Source organism: Ipomoea triloba, chromosome 9 (assembly GCF_003576645.1).
Source record: "Ipomoea triloba cultivar NCNSP0323 chromosome 9, ASM357664v1".
NCBI classification, from domain to species: Eukaryota; Viridiplantae; Streptophyta; class Magnoliopsida; order Solanales; family Convolvulaceae; genus Ipomoea; species Ipomoea triloba.
The window spans coordinates 16,664,140-16,682,267 of record NC_044924.1 but is presented as its reverse complement, the minus strand read 5'-3'; the positions used below and the strand labels follow the sequence as shown (position 1 = coordinate 16,682,267).

General features: G+C 36.1%; 1 protein-coding gene and 1 pseudogene across 1 annotated transcript; one reads left to right on the top strand and one right to left on the bottom strand.

Moving 5' to 3' along the window:
- Window positions 1-3,433: 3,433 nt before the first annotated feature.
- On the bottom strand, window positions 3,434-6,403 carry LOC116029636 (annotated as a pseudogene).
- Window positions 6,404-13,624: 7,221 nt separating this feature from the next.
- LOC116029635 lies at window positions 13,625-17,816 on the top strand. Its single transcript, XM_031271683.1, has 12 exons — window positions 13,625-13,936; window positions 14,047-14,133; window positions 14,233-14,336; window positions 14,620-14,670; window positions 14,808-14,979; window positions 15,085-15,591; window positions 15,666-16,133; window positions 16,220-16,432; window positions 16,514-16,702; window positions 16,810-16,970; window positions 17,112-17,228; window positions 17,300-17,816. Exons 1-12 carry the CDS (start codon window positions 13,625-13,627, stop codon window positions 17,814-17,816), a joined length of 2,898 nt encoding a protein of 965 aa, XP_031127543.1.
- Window positions 17,817-18,128: the final 312 nt, after the last annotated feature.

Below are 18,128 nucleotides of genomic sequence, written 5' to 3'. Positions count from 1 at the left end.
GTTGCAGGTGTTCCCGCAGCGACAGAGGGCGGCGGCAGACGCCGGTGGCTGGTTTCTTTCCCGGCGAGAAGCGGTTGTGGTTAGTGTGGAACACGGGTGGTGCATAGCTGGTGATGATCGGTATGATGATGATGGAAGTGGACCTTCTTGGCTCTCCAGGCGGTGGCGCTGGCTACGACGGTGGAGTCACCTCTGCGAGCTGCATGCCGGGTGGAATCTACATACTGTACTCCATTTTTTTTTCTTTTTCTTTTTCGCTATGAAACAAAAATTACTGCATGTAGATACTAAAAGAAAGCAGAAATGGAGAGATTCAATTGCATGGACTCCTTAGCCAAGAAAGACACCAGATTCTCAGAGCAGCAGCCAAATAGAGACAGATGCCAGGAGGGAGTTTTTTCAGAAACAAAACTCCAGAATGGTGATTATAGGAACACGGCCTTTAGTCGCGAGTCCCCACAGACGGTGCCATTGATAAGGATTAATTCCATTGATGTATTTTTGTATGTATATGAAGTGTATGAAAATTAGATGAACAAGGGAAAGTAGATAGCAGAAAGATGAGCCCTTCAAACCCTTCTCATTCATTGCAATCACTGAATCTTTTTTGAGAGAGGAAAGAATATGGTTTCTCAAGTGTTTCTCGAGAGAGAGCCAAGAGAGGGCCCAAAGTCCCCTGTTTGAAGGGTGAGAGTCCCTTTTATAGGCCAAGCTAATACCCGTATTCATATACTCGTATACGCATGAAATACGTAACACGCAGGGAGTATATCCGGGGTATATTCCCTATCAAATATTCTTACATTTGGTATCAAGAGCAAGGTTAGGTATAATGATTTACAATTTTTTATATGAAATTTGTGTATATATATGCGTTAATTCTTAATAATTTGTGTATATATATGCGTTTAATTTTGTATTGTTATCATATATGTATATTATGATATATTAAAGTTTTAAATAATTTTGACGGATTAAGGATTAAAAGATAATTTGTTTCGTCCCGGCATCGGCTAGATGACCGGTGACACCGGCCGTCATTCTTCTTCTCCAGCCTTGCGGCTGGAGAAGGAAAGTAGCTTTTTGCTGCTGCTTCTCCAGCGCAAGGCTGGAGATTGTAATTTTTGGCAAAGATGGGCTCTAGCCGAATGGGCTAGAGCCCTAGCCTATTTAAAAAAAAATTATTATATTTTATAATAATAATAATAATAATGATAATAATATATTATTATTATTATTATTATGAAGGTTGGTTTGAGAAGAAAAGATTTGTTAGATTGTTAAGGTTCTCGAATTATTATTATTATTATTATTTTTTAATTGGCGACTCATGGATTTGTATTGTTCTTAAATTATTTTTTTATTATTTTATTTTATCTATTATTGTAAAAGGCCTGTTAGTTACCAAAGTAGCCTGGCTAAGTAACAATTAGATTAAAATAAATTAAATGTTTGCTTACTTAAATTGCGTTTTAGTCTATTACGGATCTTGAGAGTCACCAAAGTGACCTTGTTATATAATTTTTTGGACTGAATGAATATTTCTTATGGCAATAAAATTCTATTTTATTCATTAAGGATGCATATTTCTTTTAGCTTGTTAGTCACCAAAGTGACCTAGCTAGATGGTGATAGATATCAATAAAATAGAATTTATTTGTCAAAATCATTGAGATGCCTTAGATGAGAATTACAATAATTATAAATTACATCGCTATGAGATTGCCCAAAGGTGAATCATTGCAAATAAATTTATAATACTTAAGGAATAAAATTTTAGTGCTTTGTCAAATAGCTTTGTTTATCCAAAGATGACTTGCTTATTTGACTAGTGCTTGATTATTATTATTATTATTATTATTATTATTATTATTATTATTATTATTATTGTTTTATGTATTGTTGGCATCTATTAAAGTTTCTATCCAACATAATGTATGTAAGTCGGAATTGTTTAAATACTTAACATAAAAGCATTAAGGTGTAAATGTGAAATTTCAGCTTTTGCTCAATTCTCGGCTTCAATGAATGCTGTTATGAGGTTCAATGGCCTCAATTATAAAGACTGGTCTGAACAAGTCCAATTCTACTTGGGCTTAACTGGACTAGATCTTTCCTTAAACACAAAGGAACTTGCGGCCCTCACGGACAAAAGCTCGCAAGAAGAGAACGAATACCATGAAAAATTGATGAGGTCCAATAAAATGTGTTTAAACCTCATGAAGATTACCATGGCAGAAAATATGAAGCCGATGATGCCAAAAGTTGATATTGCATCTGAATTTCTAGAAAAAGTGAAAGAGTTATCAATGTCTGAGATTGCAGAAAAGTCAATTGCAGGGAACCTGATGACAGAATTAACTTCTATGAAGTTTGATTGGTCTGTGCCAATCCATGATCACTGCGACCAAATGGCCAATATTGCAGCAAAATTAAAGGGGATGGGGATGGGGATGGAGTTGTCTGAATCATGGCTAGTTCATCTAGTCATTAACTCACTTCCACCAGCAGAGTTTGGACAGTTCCATGTGAACTACAATACTCTTAAAGAAAAATGGAGTTTTAAAGAAACTAAACATTTGCTGGTTCAAGAGAAAACGAGATTAAAGAAGTTAATACATCACTCCATCCACTTCACATCTCAAGGAGGTTCAAGCACCAATAAGAGAAAATCAGGTAAAAAGGGCAAGGCCCAGCATAACACTCAGTCGGGTCAAACTCAGAAAAAAATCAAATGCTTCTTTTGCAACAAAATGGGGCATTTGAAGAAAGATTGTCCGAAGAGAAAGGCTTGGTTTGAAAAGAAGGGTAATGATTCTATCTCTATGCTTTTTGAATCAAACCTCATTGAAGTACCCAACAATACCTGGTGGTTAGATTCCGGTGCTACTACTCATGTCTCTCATATTTTGCCGGGATTCAGTTCAATCCAACCCACAAGAAGAACTGATGAATTCTTGTTTATGGAAAATAAGATGAAGGCACGGATTGAGGGAATAAGGACGTATAGATTCACTAGTACAAAACTGCATATCCGCTACTGGTGTAAAAGACTTTTCGCTACTGTTGTACAACAGTAGCGGATGGGACAGTCTCTGAATGTCGCTGACTTTTCGCTACCATTGTACAACAGTAGCGAAAAGTCTGATCATCTGCTACCGTTCTTTACAAGAACAGTAGCGGATTAATTTTTTTTTTTAATATTTGATCATTCGCTACCGTTCCTAGCTAAGAATGGTAGCAAATTAGTATTTTTTTAAAAAAAAATTAAGCATCCGCTACGGTTCCTAGCTAGGAACGGTAGCGGATGATCTATAATAAAAAATAAAAAATAAAATCATCCGCTAGTAACGGATGGTTATATATATATTTTTAAAAATATTTTAATTTATTTATTTTACTTAAAACCAAAACAATAATATTCAACCTGCAATTCTCACACAAACATTATGATCAATTGAAACTACAATACTTTAAAGCTTAAAAAAGAATCAATGAAATTAAAAGTTTACAATTCCAAATTATAAATAATTGAAAGCTACAGAAGAGAGAATGAAATTACAACCAAATACTAGTCTAGTACTCTAGTCCAGTACTAGACTAGAAATACATTAATTTATACCCATGCAACAGATTTTGAGAGAAAAGACATTGTTGCAAGGTCAAATTTCATCTGGTACTCCAGTCCTGGATATTGCACCTGCAATTGATGGAAAATAAATGCAACAAAAGGTTAGCAAAAAATTAATGGAACTTCAAGCATAAATTATACCCAATTTACAAACCTTGACAGCCACTTCTTGATGATCTCTCAACAAAGCATGGTGTACTTGAGCAATAGAGGCAGCTGCAAATGGTTCCTCATCAAATGAGAAGAATCTGATTCCAGTGAACAAAACAAGTCACTATGACCATCTTGGCAGAACAATAAGCAGATTCTGTCTGAGCAGTTATATTTAATCAACTTTCTTATGTCACTTTCATACAATATATATTTTCTCATTCCTTGATTCTTTATCTCTGCTTTCGCCTAACTGGCGGGTGGTTGTTATTCTCCACCCGCTAGGCATTTGGATCTTTCAAACTCAACAAAATTTATTAATGAATAAAGGAGGCAAGGAATGAACGCATATGACGATAGTGAAGCAGATTTGGAGATAGAAAAGTACATGATAAGTTCATACAATTTCCCTACTTGATGGTATCTTACATATCTGATAAATTTGGACCCAGATTGTAGATCAGTACTTCCTTGATGGATTCAAAAGGACAAGGAACAGCCTAAAGCATTATTAGTTACATGTCAGCAAATGAAAGAAAGTAAACGAGCATGAATCATAAGCTTTGTCAAATATGGAGCAAAAGAAAATGTATAGATATAAGTTTTGTTTGTGTGTAGTACCAACCTGGTCTTGCAATGATGAAAGAGTTGATGAGTATTCTTTTGGAACTTTCCTCACACGCACAGTTGCAACAAACTGACCAGCTTTAACATAAACACCTTTGTTGGCTTCACATAGTCTCAAAATTCTCTTTGCAGTTCAGTGAATATATTTAATACAATAATATATATTTAATACAATAATAAACAAAAGTTACATATATTTAATACAATAATATATATAATTAAAAGACAATGCATGATCTTACCTTTCGCGAAGATAGTACATCTCATCGTGAATGGATGTCACCGCAACAATTTCATAAGCTCAAGTTCCATCTCCTGCAACCAATGGCTAGAAAAGATGAGCACTTCTAAATTCAAGAATCACAAGCTGCATTGCTGCATAAGGAGCAAATAACGAGCCCACTATGGAATAGAACATACTACTTATTTAGCTCGACTGCTCGAGTTTAAACACCTAAGATTCCTAAGAACAAATATAAATAGCATACCACATTCTAAGCAGGAAGATAGTTGTGCTCCTTGCAATGGAAGGATAAAGAAAATCAAGAAATCTCATTCTAGTTTTTCTCCCCTTTCATTCTAGGTTAGTTTAATTCGTCTGAGGTACTATTTCACCATCAACTAAGCAATCACAAGTGCAGAAGAGTAACGACTAGCCACATAGCATTATATGCAGGTTGAACAAGAAAACCAGAGGCAGTGGGATTAGAAACACGCACTTCTATCTGATCTTTCTTGGCAACTTTCGACCAATCCTTGGCAGCAAATCCAGTCTTAGCTTCCAATCAAAATCAATGGACAATGTGAAAGGCGGCTTGTGCTCAGGTGCCCAGAAACAAGTCATATAGTTGCCACCCTCAGCTGCAGTAAAAGCGAAATCACCATTCTCCACAGAATCTGCATAGTGATAGTGATGACCATCTGGAGAAGTCACCTGCATCATCATCCCCATTAAAGCTATAATGAAACACAGTTGCAATTGCACTTATCAAAATCTGTGCAGCAAGCAGTTCCACAACATTAACCCAACTATCTACTACTTAAGTACTAAAACAGCATAGAATTCCAATACAGTGATTACTCAACCCACCACTACAAAGATAGACATTCTAGTTAAGAACAAGTGTCAAATAGATCACTAAACTTATCGCTTTTGTGCAATTGGTTCCGTGAACTTAAAGCCTGCTCAATTTAACCATCAAACAAGCAAAATATGTGCAATTGAGACATTTTTATGATTTCTTTTATTGCAATTTAAACTGAAAACATTTCAATTTTTCATCCCAACTAGTATGACAGAGGAAATGTCGATTCTGAATACATACGGAGTAATTCCTTGCAAACTGAAAACATTTCAATTTAAGTTCATAGACCCAATTGTGCAGAAGCCATGAGACTAATTCCTTTTAGTTAAAAGATACGAAGTAACATTTTTATGCAAGCACAGCACCTCAATCATCATTCCTTGCATTGAAATTATCATGAGATTATGAGATTATCGTTTCCAGGCACAATGCTCAAACCGTAATTTCACATTTCGGTAATTGCGAACGAAGAATGTTACCCGGATGGTGGTCTTGTGGGAGTCCGGCACGGGGTAGCCGGCGACGGCGAGGGAGGCTGAGGCGGAGCCGGTGGCGCTGGTGGACGACGGCTCTGGTGGAAGGAACGCGGTGGTGTGGCGGCGGTGGAAGTGGCTGCGCTGCAATGGCGGACACAGATCTGGGAGTGGCGAGGCGGCGGCAGTGGTGAGGAGGCGGCGGCAGTAATGGTGAGGTGAGGCGCCGGCAGTGTAGTGGTGTGTATTTTTGGATCCCGCTTCGTCGATACCGACGATTAGGCCTGGGAGTAATTTTTTTTTCTTTTATAGTAATATTTAGCTATCGTTTCCTTAAGAAACGGTAGCTAAATGTATTTTCGGTTTTTTTTTTTTAAATTATTTAATTGTTTTTAAATACCTATTTCGCTACGGTTCTTTTGGTTTTTAATCCGCATCCGTTTCTTCAAACAACGGTAGCGAAATGTACATCACTTATTTACAAAATTGCCACCGTACGTTTTTTTTTTAAGAATACACTACCATTGCAACAAGAACAATAGCTAAATACTAGTGTTTTATGTGCATTTTTGTACTAGTGATTGATCCTAGATTCTGGATATCATTTGGATCTAGAAAATTGTCTCTATGTCCCTGAAAGTGATAGAAATCTTGTTTCAGTTAGTAGGTTGGATATGTTGGGATTTTACATCAAATTTGAGAATCGTACTTTTCATTTATGTAAGGATAATAAATATTATGGTTTTGGTACTTTGATTGATTCTCTTTATCGTTTTAATCTTGATGTAAATTTTGCTGAATCTTTATTTCAAGTTGAGAGTAGTATAGGAGTAAAACGTAGTGCATTAAAGGAAAACTCTGCTTACTTGTGGCATAAACGCCTAGGACACATATCCAAGGAAATGTTAGTAAGGTTGGAGAAAATTGAAATCCTACCTGCCTTGGATTTTAGTGATTGGGATGTGTGTGTGGATTGTATTAAGGGAAAACAAACCAAACACATAACCAAGACACCTGCCACAAGGAGTAGTGAGTTGCTTGAAATAATTCACACCGACATCTATGGACCTTTCGATGTTCCTTCTTGGGGCGGCGAAAGGTACTTCATTACCTTTATAGATGACTATTCACGATATGGCTACATATATCTACTTCATGATATCCAAGGAAAAGATTCAAAGACTTGTAAAGAATGAAATTCTTCCTGAATTGGATTTTACTGATCTCGGTATTTGTGTGGATTGTATTAAAGGAAAACATTCAAATCACACAAATAAGAATGCAGTCACAAGAAGTACACAGCTCCTTGAAATTATACACACTGGTATATGTGGACCTTTTGATGTTCCAACCTTCGGAAAAGAAAAATATTTCATCACATTTATTGATGACTTTTCACGTTATGGTTATGTCTATTTGTTGCATGAAAAATCTCAATCAATAAAGGCCTTAGAGGTATTTGTTGAAGAGGTTGAAAGACAATTAGATAGAAAGGTGAAAATTATAAGGTCTGATAGGGGTGGTGAATATACTGAGAAATATAATGAAAGTGGACAATGTCCTGGTCCATTTGCTAAATTTCTTGAAAAACGTGGTATTTGTGCTCAATACACAATGCATGGAACACCGCAACAAAATGGTGTTGCAGAAAGGCGTAATCGAACGTTAATGAAAATGGTTAGGAGCATGATGAGTTATTCTTCTTTACCCTTGTCATTGTGGGCATATGCTTTAAAAACGACCGCTTATTTATTAAACAGGGTTCCTAGCAAGGCAGTTTCAAAAATAACTTTTGAACTGTGGACTGGAAGGAAACCTAGTTTAAGGCACCTTCATGTTTGGAGATGCCCGGCGGAGATACGCATTTATAATCCACATGAAAAGAAATTGGACTCAAGAACAACTAGTGGATTTTTCATTGGTTATCCAGATAAATCTAAAGGGTATAGATTTTATTGTCCTAGCCATACTACAATAATTGTTGAAACTAGAAATGCCAAGTTCATTGAGAATAATAACATAAGTGGGAGTGTTGAACCACGAAAAGTGGAACTTAAAGAAGTTATACGGTGCAAGATTCTCCGATAACTTCTTCTCAATTTGTTGTTCCTATGTGTCAAATTACTTTACCTGGAGTTACTCAGATTGTTCATCCTTCGAACGAACAATCTAATGACTTACCTGAACAACAAATTAATGATCAACCACTCCATGATGAAGTTAACAGTGAACCCACGAATGATATTCCTACAGAAGTAGCATTAAGAAGATTTCAAAGACAAAGGAGATCTGCTATATCGGATGATTATATGGTTTATCTTCAAGAGTCAGATTTCGATATTGGAATCGATAAAGATCCAGTTTCATTTTCACAGGCTATAAATAGTCTTAATTCTTCTAAATGGGTCGAAGCCATGAAAGATGAGTTAAAATCAATGGAACATAATGAAGTATGGAATCTTGTTGAATTGCCTGAAGATTGTAAGCCAGTTGGCTGTAAATGGGTTTTTAAGACCAAACACGACTCAAATGGCAATATCGAACAGTACAAGGCTAGACTTGTTGCCAAAGGTTTTACTCAGAAGGATGGTATTGATTTCAATGAAACATTTTCACCTGTTTCAAAGAAAGATTCATTTAGAATAATTATGGCACTAGTAGCTCATTATAACTTAGAGCTGCATCAAATGGATGTGAAAGCAGCCTTTCTGAATAAGAATTTAGAAGAAGAAATTTACATGAACTAACCTGAGGGTTTTTCAGTTGAAGGGAAGGAACACATGGTGTGTAAACTAAATAGATCGATATACGGACTTAGACAAGCTTCTCGACAATGGTATCTTAAGTTTAATGATACTGTAATGTCCTTTGGATTTAAGGAAAATACTGTTGATCAATGTATATATCTGAAGGTTAGTGGGAGCATTTTTATATTTTTGATTCTGTATGTCGATGATGTTTTGCTTGCTACTAAAGATCTTGGTTTAATGCATGAGACCAAGATGTTTCTTTCTAAGAACTTTGAAATGAAAGATATGGGTGAGGCATCCTTTGTGATTGGAATTGAAATATTCCGTAATAGATCACAAGGAGTGTTAGGATTGTCTCAGAAATCATATATTAACAAAGTCTTAGAAAGATTTAGAATGGAAAAGTGCTCTGCATCTGTTGTTCCAATTCAGAAGGGAGATAAGTTTAGTCTTATGCAATGCCCTAAGAATGAATTGGAGCGAAAGGAAATGGATCTGTCGTTGCGAGTTTGATGTATGCTCAAACATGTACCCGACCAGACATTAGCTTTGTTGTCGGGATGCTTGGTAAATATCAAAGCAATCCTGGTATGGATCACTGGAAGGCTGCAAAGAAGGTGTTAAGATACTTACAAGGCACAAAGGAGTATATGCTTACTTATAAGCGGTCTGATCGCCTTGAGGTGATCGGATACACAGATTCAGATTTTGCCGGGTGTTTGGACACAAGGAAGTCCACATTTGGATGTCTGTTCCTTTTAGCCGAGGGGGCTATCTCTTGGAAAAGTGCGAAGCAAATTGTCATTGCTGCATCCACTATGGAAGCTGAGTTTGTGGCATGTTTTATGGCCACAAATCATGGGTTGTGGCTGCGGAATTTTATTTCAGAACTTGGAATTGTCGACAGTATTGCCAAGCCGCTGAAAATTTATTGTGATAATGTAGCAGCAGTCTTCTTTTCTAAAAACGACAAGTATACAAGTGGTGCTAAATATATTGATTTGAAGTATCTTGCCGTTAAAGAAGATGTTCGGGAACGAAGAGTATCAATTGAACACATTAGCACTAGATTAATGATTGCAGACCCATTAACTAAAGCCTTGCCACCAAAGGCATTTAATGAGCATGTTGAGAGAATGGGTGTTATTGAAAACAGTTAACATTATGTTAAGGTTTGTGTTTTTGGTATATTTGATACTTGGAGCTCAATATAATTTTGTTCATGTATTAAGTATCCTATTTAGTTTTGAAGTATATATACATGAATGTTTTATGTCAATATGAACAGGATTTGTCTTTGACAAAGACATTATCGTGGACTATCATGAAAAATATCATTATGAATCATATTAAGTTTGAAATTAATATTGTGATACATGGAAGGGACTGCGTTAAATTAGTGACGTATTACCGCCATGATTCTTATTAGTTTCTAACTAAATGATGACTTATGTTCTGACCAATGTAACAAAGGAATTAGCTTATACTATGCATATTATGTTTTACATTCATTATTAAATTTATGATTCATGAGCCAAGTGGGAGAATGTTAGAATAATTTTGTGACCCATTATTATGGCTCATAAATATTTATTTAAATTTAATAATAATAATAATAATAATAATAATAATAATAATAATAATAATTCTATTATTGGTTAGATAAAATAAGGAGCAATTTCAACTGCTCAGATAACCATCTCACGTTGATGGAACTGTGAGATGGTTTATCAACCAATGAGAGTCTCTAGTCCTCTCCCCAACCTTCCTGCAAACTAAAACTCTCTCTCCATCAGAGTTCTTTAGTCTAAAGGGAATTGCTTAGGGTCTGGAGGGAGAAACCAAGTCTCTAGTTGAAGCATCTGAAGAAGAGCCATGGAGACAGGTATATCTATTAAACGTTAATTGTGGTACTGCATGTGAAAAGCATGTGTCTAGAAGATCTTTTATGCTTGAGTTTTATTTACAATCCAAACACCTAAATCTACTACTCACCACCGCGAAGACATCTTATCAAGAACAAAACACATAATAAAAGATAGCATAGAATAAATCAAGGCAAAGAAAGTAAAGAGAACTTCCCTATTTCAGAATCCAAGTTGAAATCGGAGAAATCCTCCCAAAAATGAAGATCAACATACGCTTCTACAATAGTCAAAATCTAAGCTAAGGCTTTCTAGGAATTTTAGAGCTAAATTTGATCTATCTTACTGTGATAGCTGCCTCTCAGATTTGGAAAAAGAAGATTTTATACCGCACATTTAGGGTTCGGCGCACCAGCGTGCGATGGCCTGTGCGTGTGCATTGGTATGGCGCGGGCGTGCTGTGCCCGTGCGGAAAGAAGACCGCGTTGTAGTATTATGCACGGGCGACGCACACCCGTGACACATAGTTTTTGCTTCTACGCCATGAACTTCGTCTCAACTTTTCTTTTCGTGCTCATCTTGGCCGGTTTTGCTTCCTGGTGCTCTTTTCTATGCATTTTTGCTCCCTTTCCTACTTTCCTCTCCTCAAAATGCAATTAGGTACAACTGAGCATAAAACACAATCTTTTAGTTTGAAACCCCAATAAAGCACTTCGGAATCAACATAGAAAGATGTTAAGAATGCGGTAAAATATAGAACAAAATAAGAGTCATCACCGGATCATGTTATGGTGCTTCTAACTCACTCTTTTTACTTCTATAACCTCTTACGATTCTTGAAAGACACTTTTGAGCTAATATGACTTTAAAACACATCTAATTGATCTCCCATTTACATTATTTTAAAATCAATGCCTCCAAATCACTTAAATGGCACAAATGAATCAAATATTCACATACTTATATAGCTTCGAATTAGAATAGAAAGCATATGAATTTGATATCAAATATATACACATAAAAATAGTAAAATTCGGCACTCATCATCTAATCTACACTGGTTGCTTTAATTTTTTCATCTCCCATTACATTACTAAAATTTCTATCACTTATGGTTCCATAATTTCTTAATTATCATTTCTTTTTAATTTCTTTTCAAGGGGGATAAAAGAATATAAAATTATCTCAACTTATTAGGTATGAAAAGAGAAGTAAAAGTTTCAATGTTAATATGTTTCAAACTATATTATTAGGATTTAGTAATCTATACTATTAATATAAATTTTCAAAATTAAAAAGGAAAACATTAAAGCAAAATTAGAGATATATATATGTGTATTTGACATTATTGCTAATTTTACTTTCAAGGGAAGACTGCATCGACTCCTCTATAAAATGGGAGCTTCATGCAGGCCTCCATTCAAATAGTTAAAATTTTGCTCTATGTAGCATTATATTTGTCTTGAATTGGAAAGACATTTATTTCAGAATTTTACTTGACAAAATTGTTAAAGTGATCAATATTTGGTAATAAACTAATAATTATATTAATTAAGCCCCAAATGATCTATCATGAATGACCAAGCTAAGTACCTTCAAAATTAAACGTTAATTATCTAAATAGAGCTTAGGCAAAACTCTCTCTTTATATCTAAAAACATAATAAGTCTCAATCAAAGTTATATTCCTAATTTAGGTCCATGTTTTTAGAGTTGTATTATACAAGTTTTTTGGACAAAAATATTCTTACCGTTATAACTTCCGTTATCTTTTCCATTAACTTTACCATGCACATGAATCCACTATATCCTTTCTTATATTCTTTAATTAGTAAGAACTATATCTTTTCTTATATTCTTTAATTAGTAAGAATTTGTTAGTTATATTTTAAAATATAAATATAAATATTTGATAGATGTTTTTGGGCATCGAGAAAAAACTAGTATATATAAAATATTTTATTTCAATCATAAAGCTAATATTATTTGCATGCATTAACTTTTAAACATATTTATTATTGGCATAACATAAGCAATTATTGACACGACTGCAAAGGAATTGGGTTAAATATAGAAATAATTTTGTTGTTGTTGGAAATGTCACTACATACCCAAACTTGAACGTATGCTGATATATGCATGGCATTTGAATTTCAATATTGTAGACAATTCAGTCTAGCTAAATAAACACGCAAATTATATGGTAGACCATGGTCCATAATGCATTGTGGACCATGATCATAGCTGATACTGCAGTTGTGTTGAACGGATACTGCAGTTGTGTTAAAAAAATACTGCAGTTGTGTTGAAAGGAAACTGCAGTTGCACAGAACAGAGGCCATTAATCTGTTCAACACAACTGCAGTATCCATTCAACACAACTGCAGTATCTTTTCAACACAACTGCAGTTCCAGATGGATGACACGGCCTCTGTTCCGCGCAACTGTAGTTCACTTTCAACATAACTGCAGTATCAGTTCAATACAACTGCAATATCAACCATGACTCATGGTCCACAGTATAACGACTGAAATAAACATTATATTCTCATTATATTTTATTAAACTAGAATTTTATATATGGTATTAATATATATCACTAATACCATATTAATGTACTTGGTATGGTGTAGATCATTACTAGTATCGTCTATGCATTACACCTAATACAAATGCATATATACACACAGAAGGGCATATATATAATCCATCATTCGAACTTATACAACGTTCAGAGAGAAGTTGATCGAGTATAAACAACGAACTACAAGGACTGAAGGACGAGCGCTCCATGAAATATCTGGATTTTGTTGAATTTATCGTCGTCACTTCTTAACTTTCAAATCTCGTCATTTATCGTTGACGATCCATATATATTTTCTCATTCTTTCCAAATATATCGCTGACGGGCGCGCGCTTTTTCTCTCTCTCTGTGCGTGTCTATATTAAGTCGCAAGCTAAGTGAGAATTAAACCACAACTTCTTGAAACTACTCTGATCTTCAAGAAAGGATCGGAGCTTTTGTGCATTTCATTTGGCAAGAAATGGCAAGGGGTGTTTCTTATCGGGGACGGGGAAGGGGACGGGGAGGTCATCGGCATCCCCAGCCCCAGCCCCAGCCCCAGCCCCAGCCGCCATTGCCCCCTCCTGCTCCGAAGAATAAGAAGTTCAAATTGAAGCTTGCAATATTCCTTTGCTTCCTACTGGGAGTGGCCCTCAAATCGTTCTTCTTGTCCGTTCCCTCGCTGGAAACACCTGAGGATTTCTCCTCTCCATTCCTGCGCAATGACGACGAGTTCAGGCGGGAAAATGCCAAGTTTTACACACTCCGCTCTGTAAAACTCAAACTCGGTTTGGTGAGTTAATTAGCGTTCATCACATCGATCATTTTCTTCTTGAATTGCATCCTAATCCTAATTATTATTCATTTTTATATTGATTCTGTTCTGTTCTGTTCTGTATGTAGGTTTTTACACATCTCATAGTTGATCCATATCAAGATTTGATGATTAATTTTGCATTATCATTGAAGGAGATTGGCCATGAATTCCAGGTAGTTTTGCATGCCAAGTTGGGTGAATAAATATATATATATATATGCATGTATCTCTAATGGTCTTAACGTTATATATATTGTTTATCTCTAATCTAGGTGCTCTCACTTGAAGATGGCCCTGTGAGTTCTGTATGGAGAAACGAAGGAATTTCTGTCAGTACCATAGACACTAGTGGAAGTCTGAAAGTAGATTGGCTAAAGTATGTCTCCATCTGATCTGGCTTTAATTTGAGTTTATTTTTTCTAACATTTGATAGTTTTATTTTTTGAACTAAAGACTAGTGCATTGATTGTTTCTTGTTTTCTTTCTTTGAACACCGTACCATTGCAGAAATGAGAAACATTCTTCTGTGATTTTAATTTTAGACTCATGAAATCTGCTAATTGATTTCTATATCATCAAATTGAATTGAGTTAACTTCTTGTTAAGTAACAACTAACCTGCAGACTTTATTATTTAATGGTTTTATGTGCTGTTTGCAGCTACGATGCTGTGTTTCTCAACTCATTTGAAGCTATGGATATCCTGTCTTGGTAAGAAACAGATGAGAATATGTACTAGCATTTGTTTTGAAGTATCTTAATTGAAATAGATCTATCTCCTGTGTTCTATGTATGTATTTCATTAGTTTTTGTTTTAGAGGCATTGAGTGTACGTTTTGTGGTTACAGTCTTATGCCGGAACCTTTTAAAAGTGTGCCTGTTTTATGGACTGTTAGTGAAACTGCACTTGCTGGCCGATTGAAAAAATATAACTCGACTGGCCAGAAAATGCTAGTTGATAGTTGGAGAAAAGCTTTCAGGCGTGCCAATGCTGTTGTGTTCCCAAACTATGATCTGGCGGTACAGAAAAACTTATTAACTTTAACTTGTTGGAATAATTCATTATATTACCTGAATGATATATAACTAATTTGGGTTTGGGTTTGGCTATTCAATTCGTTTCAGATTGCATATTCAATATGTGATACTGGAAACTACTTTGTAATTCCAGAGTTTCCTATTCAAGCAGAGGAAGATGATTACTCTGTGAGTAATTCGAAAATATATGCTAAGATGGGGTGTGGGCCACAACACTTGATCATTGCAATTGTGGGAAGCCAAAGACAGTACAAATATCTCTGGGTTGAACAAGCCCTTGTTTTGCAGGCTCTAATGCCAGTTGTGCAAGCCATTGAAAATTTGAAGAATCCTCGTCCTCTCAAAATAATTGTCTTTGAAAACCAAACTTCCTTTTCGTGGGAAGCTGACTTCACATTCTTGCTTAATCAGACCGAAGTGGTGAAGCAAGTTGCAGTTTCAGATGAATTAGATGCAGAGAGGATTTTGAGATTGAGTGATATTGTGATATATGCATCAGTCCACGAAGAGCAATCTTTTCCATACACTTTGCTAAAAGCAATGCTCTTTGGGAAACCTATAGTAGCTCCAGACCTGTTGATTATCAAGAAACATGTAGGCTTTTGATTTTGATTTTGATTTTGTTTTAATTTTTATTTCTGCTCCATGATGATTTTTATTTTTGCCAGGTTGTTGATGGAGTCGATGCCTTTCTTTATCCAAAGGAGGACATCAAGGTTTTAACTGATGTAATGGCCCGTGTTGTTTCGAATGGAAAATTGTCACGTTTAGCTCAAGATGTTGCATTTTCTGGAGAGCATATAGCCCTGAACCTTATGGTTTCGAAGAGTATCGAAGGGTATGCTTTGATATTGGAAAACATTATCCCACCTGGAGTTGAAGCAAAGTCTCTGGCTGTCCGAGTCCCTAAGTTTCTAGTGCCAAAATGGAAGTGGCTTCTTTCTGAAACAGTTAATGAGTATGTGATCAGAAGTTTTAAGACCCATAGCTTTTTAAACAAGTTTGAGAAGCAATTTAATCCTATTCAGACAGAGAGTTCAATGGATGAGATGGACCACATTATTATGAATCATTTCTGGGATGAAGAAAAAGATTTACAAATTGCAAATAGCATCAAGGAAGCAGAGGAGGAAGAGGTAACTAACTGATTCTCATTCTTGTTCTTTCCAGAATTTACTCTGTTCATAATATAATTGTTTCCATTTGGATTTGATGGATGCAGCTAGAAGGCAGAAATGTTCAACGAAAAAGGGGAACATGGGAGGAAATATCCAAACTTCTAAAAAAGGCTGAGCGTTTTAGGAAAGATTTGCATGAGAGGGAGTATGGGGAGCTTGAAAGGAAAGGCCAACCATTGTGCATATATGAACCTTATTATGGAGAGGGGACCTGGCCATTTTTGCACAATTCATCACTCTATCGAGGACTTGGGCTTGTGAGTAGTCATCATCTTGTTCTTCGTCTACTATCTCTTCATGTTCATGCAACATTATAGAGTACTTGTCTTAACTGGCAGTCTACTAAAGGACGCAGACCTGAATTTGATGACATTGATGCACCTTCTCGTCTTCCGCTACTGCGTGACCCTTATTACAGAGATGTCCTTGGTGAATATGGAGGCTTCTTTGCCATTGCAAACCGGACTGGTCGCATACACAAACATCCTTGGATAGGTTTCCAATCTTGGAGAGCAACGGCAAGAAAGGTTCGATCATTTGTTACTCTTAAGTTTGATATTTTTCTTATAAACCTAGCTAGCTTATCAGAATAATATTTATTGAATTTAATCTCAATTCTGCGTGGATTAAGCAGGAATCTTTGTCTAAGATAGCAGAAACATCATTGTTAGAGGCCATTGAAGCACTCAGATATGGTGATGCTTTGTTCTTCTGGGCTTGCATGGACAGGGATCCCAGAAACCCACAAAGACAGGATTTCTGGTCATTCTGTGATGCTATTAATGCTGGAAACTGCCAGTAAGACTGCTGACATTAAATTTTCTATTTTTTTTTTTCTGAAATGTGTCTTTCATGGATGGATGAAGAGCTTATTGGGGATTTCTTTGTTGATTGAAGGGATGCTTTCTCTAAGGCTATGAAGCAGATGTATGGTATTAACCTGCAGAATTTTAGTGCTGTTCCTCCTATGCCTGCTGTTGGAGGCAATTGGTCTGTGAGGCATAACTGGGTTTTACCAACAAGATCCTTCCTAGAGTTTGCAATGTTTTCTAGGTAGATACATTGTTAATTTGGCTCTTAATTCTTGGTTTTTGCACCTGACAAACTCTGGCATTGCATTGCAGGATGTTTGTGGATGCACTTGATTCACAATTGTATGATCAACACCATCAAAGTGGATATTGCTATTTGAGTGTAAGAAAGGAGGACAAGCATTGCTACTCTAGGATGCTGGAGTTGGTTATAAATGTGTGGGCGTATCACAGTGCAAGAAGAATGGTGTATGTGGAGCCAAAGAGAGGGAGAATGCGAGAAGAGCACAAATTGGAGACGAGGAGAGGGAAAATGTGGGTGAAATGGTTCCACTACAGCACTCTAAAACAAATGGATGAAGAACTGGCAGAGGTAGCAGACATTGATCCACCGGGGAAGCGGTGGCTATGGCCATCCACAGGTGAAGTTGTGTGGCAAGGTATCTTGGAGAGGGAGAAGCTTCAAATGGAGAAGGAGAGAGAGTTGCGGAAGAAACAGAAGGAGGACAAGAGGTCAAGGAGGAGAAAACGAGGCCACCGGGAACATTTTCAGGAACCATTGGGGGGAAAATATGTGAAGCCTCCTCCAGAGACAAAATTCAACACATAGCCGCCTAAACCACTAGTAGTAGTAGTTGATGCATACTTAGAAGATTAGTTCGTTAGATATATAGATGTTAGATTAGTTAGATATATAGATGATTTTCCTTCTGAATGATTAGTTTCGTTAATGGTGCCAAAGCTTCAAGCATTTTGATATGACTAGTGTTTGAAATAATTTTGGAATGAAACTGCAGGCTGGCTAGATTGCATCAAATTCTAAACTATATATATATATATACTAAAATAAAGTAGTTTTACTATATATTTATGGGATTTCCAATATAGGCATAGATAGGATACGATGGAACATGACGCCTCC

Coding starts and splice junctions, on each gene's coding strand:
- LOC116029635 (XM_031271683.1), top strand. CDS start 13,625: ATGGCAAGGGGTGTTTCTTATCGGGGACGGGGAAGGGGACGGGGAGGT. Junction 13,937..14,046: donor TAAAACTCAAACTCGGTTTG/GTGAGTTAATTA, acceptor TTCTGTATGTAG/GTTTTTACACATCTCATAGT. Junction 16,433..16,513: donor TCTATCGAGGACTTGGGCTT/GTGAGTAGTCAT, acceptor CTTAACTGGCAG/TCTACTAAAGGACGCAGACC.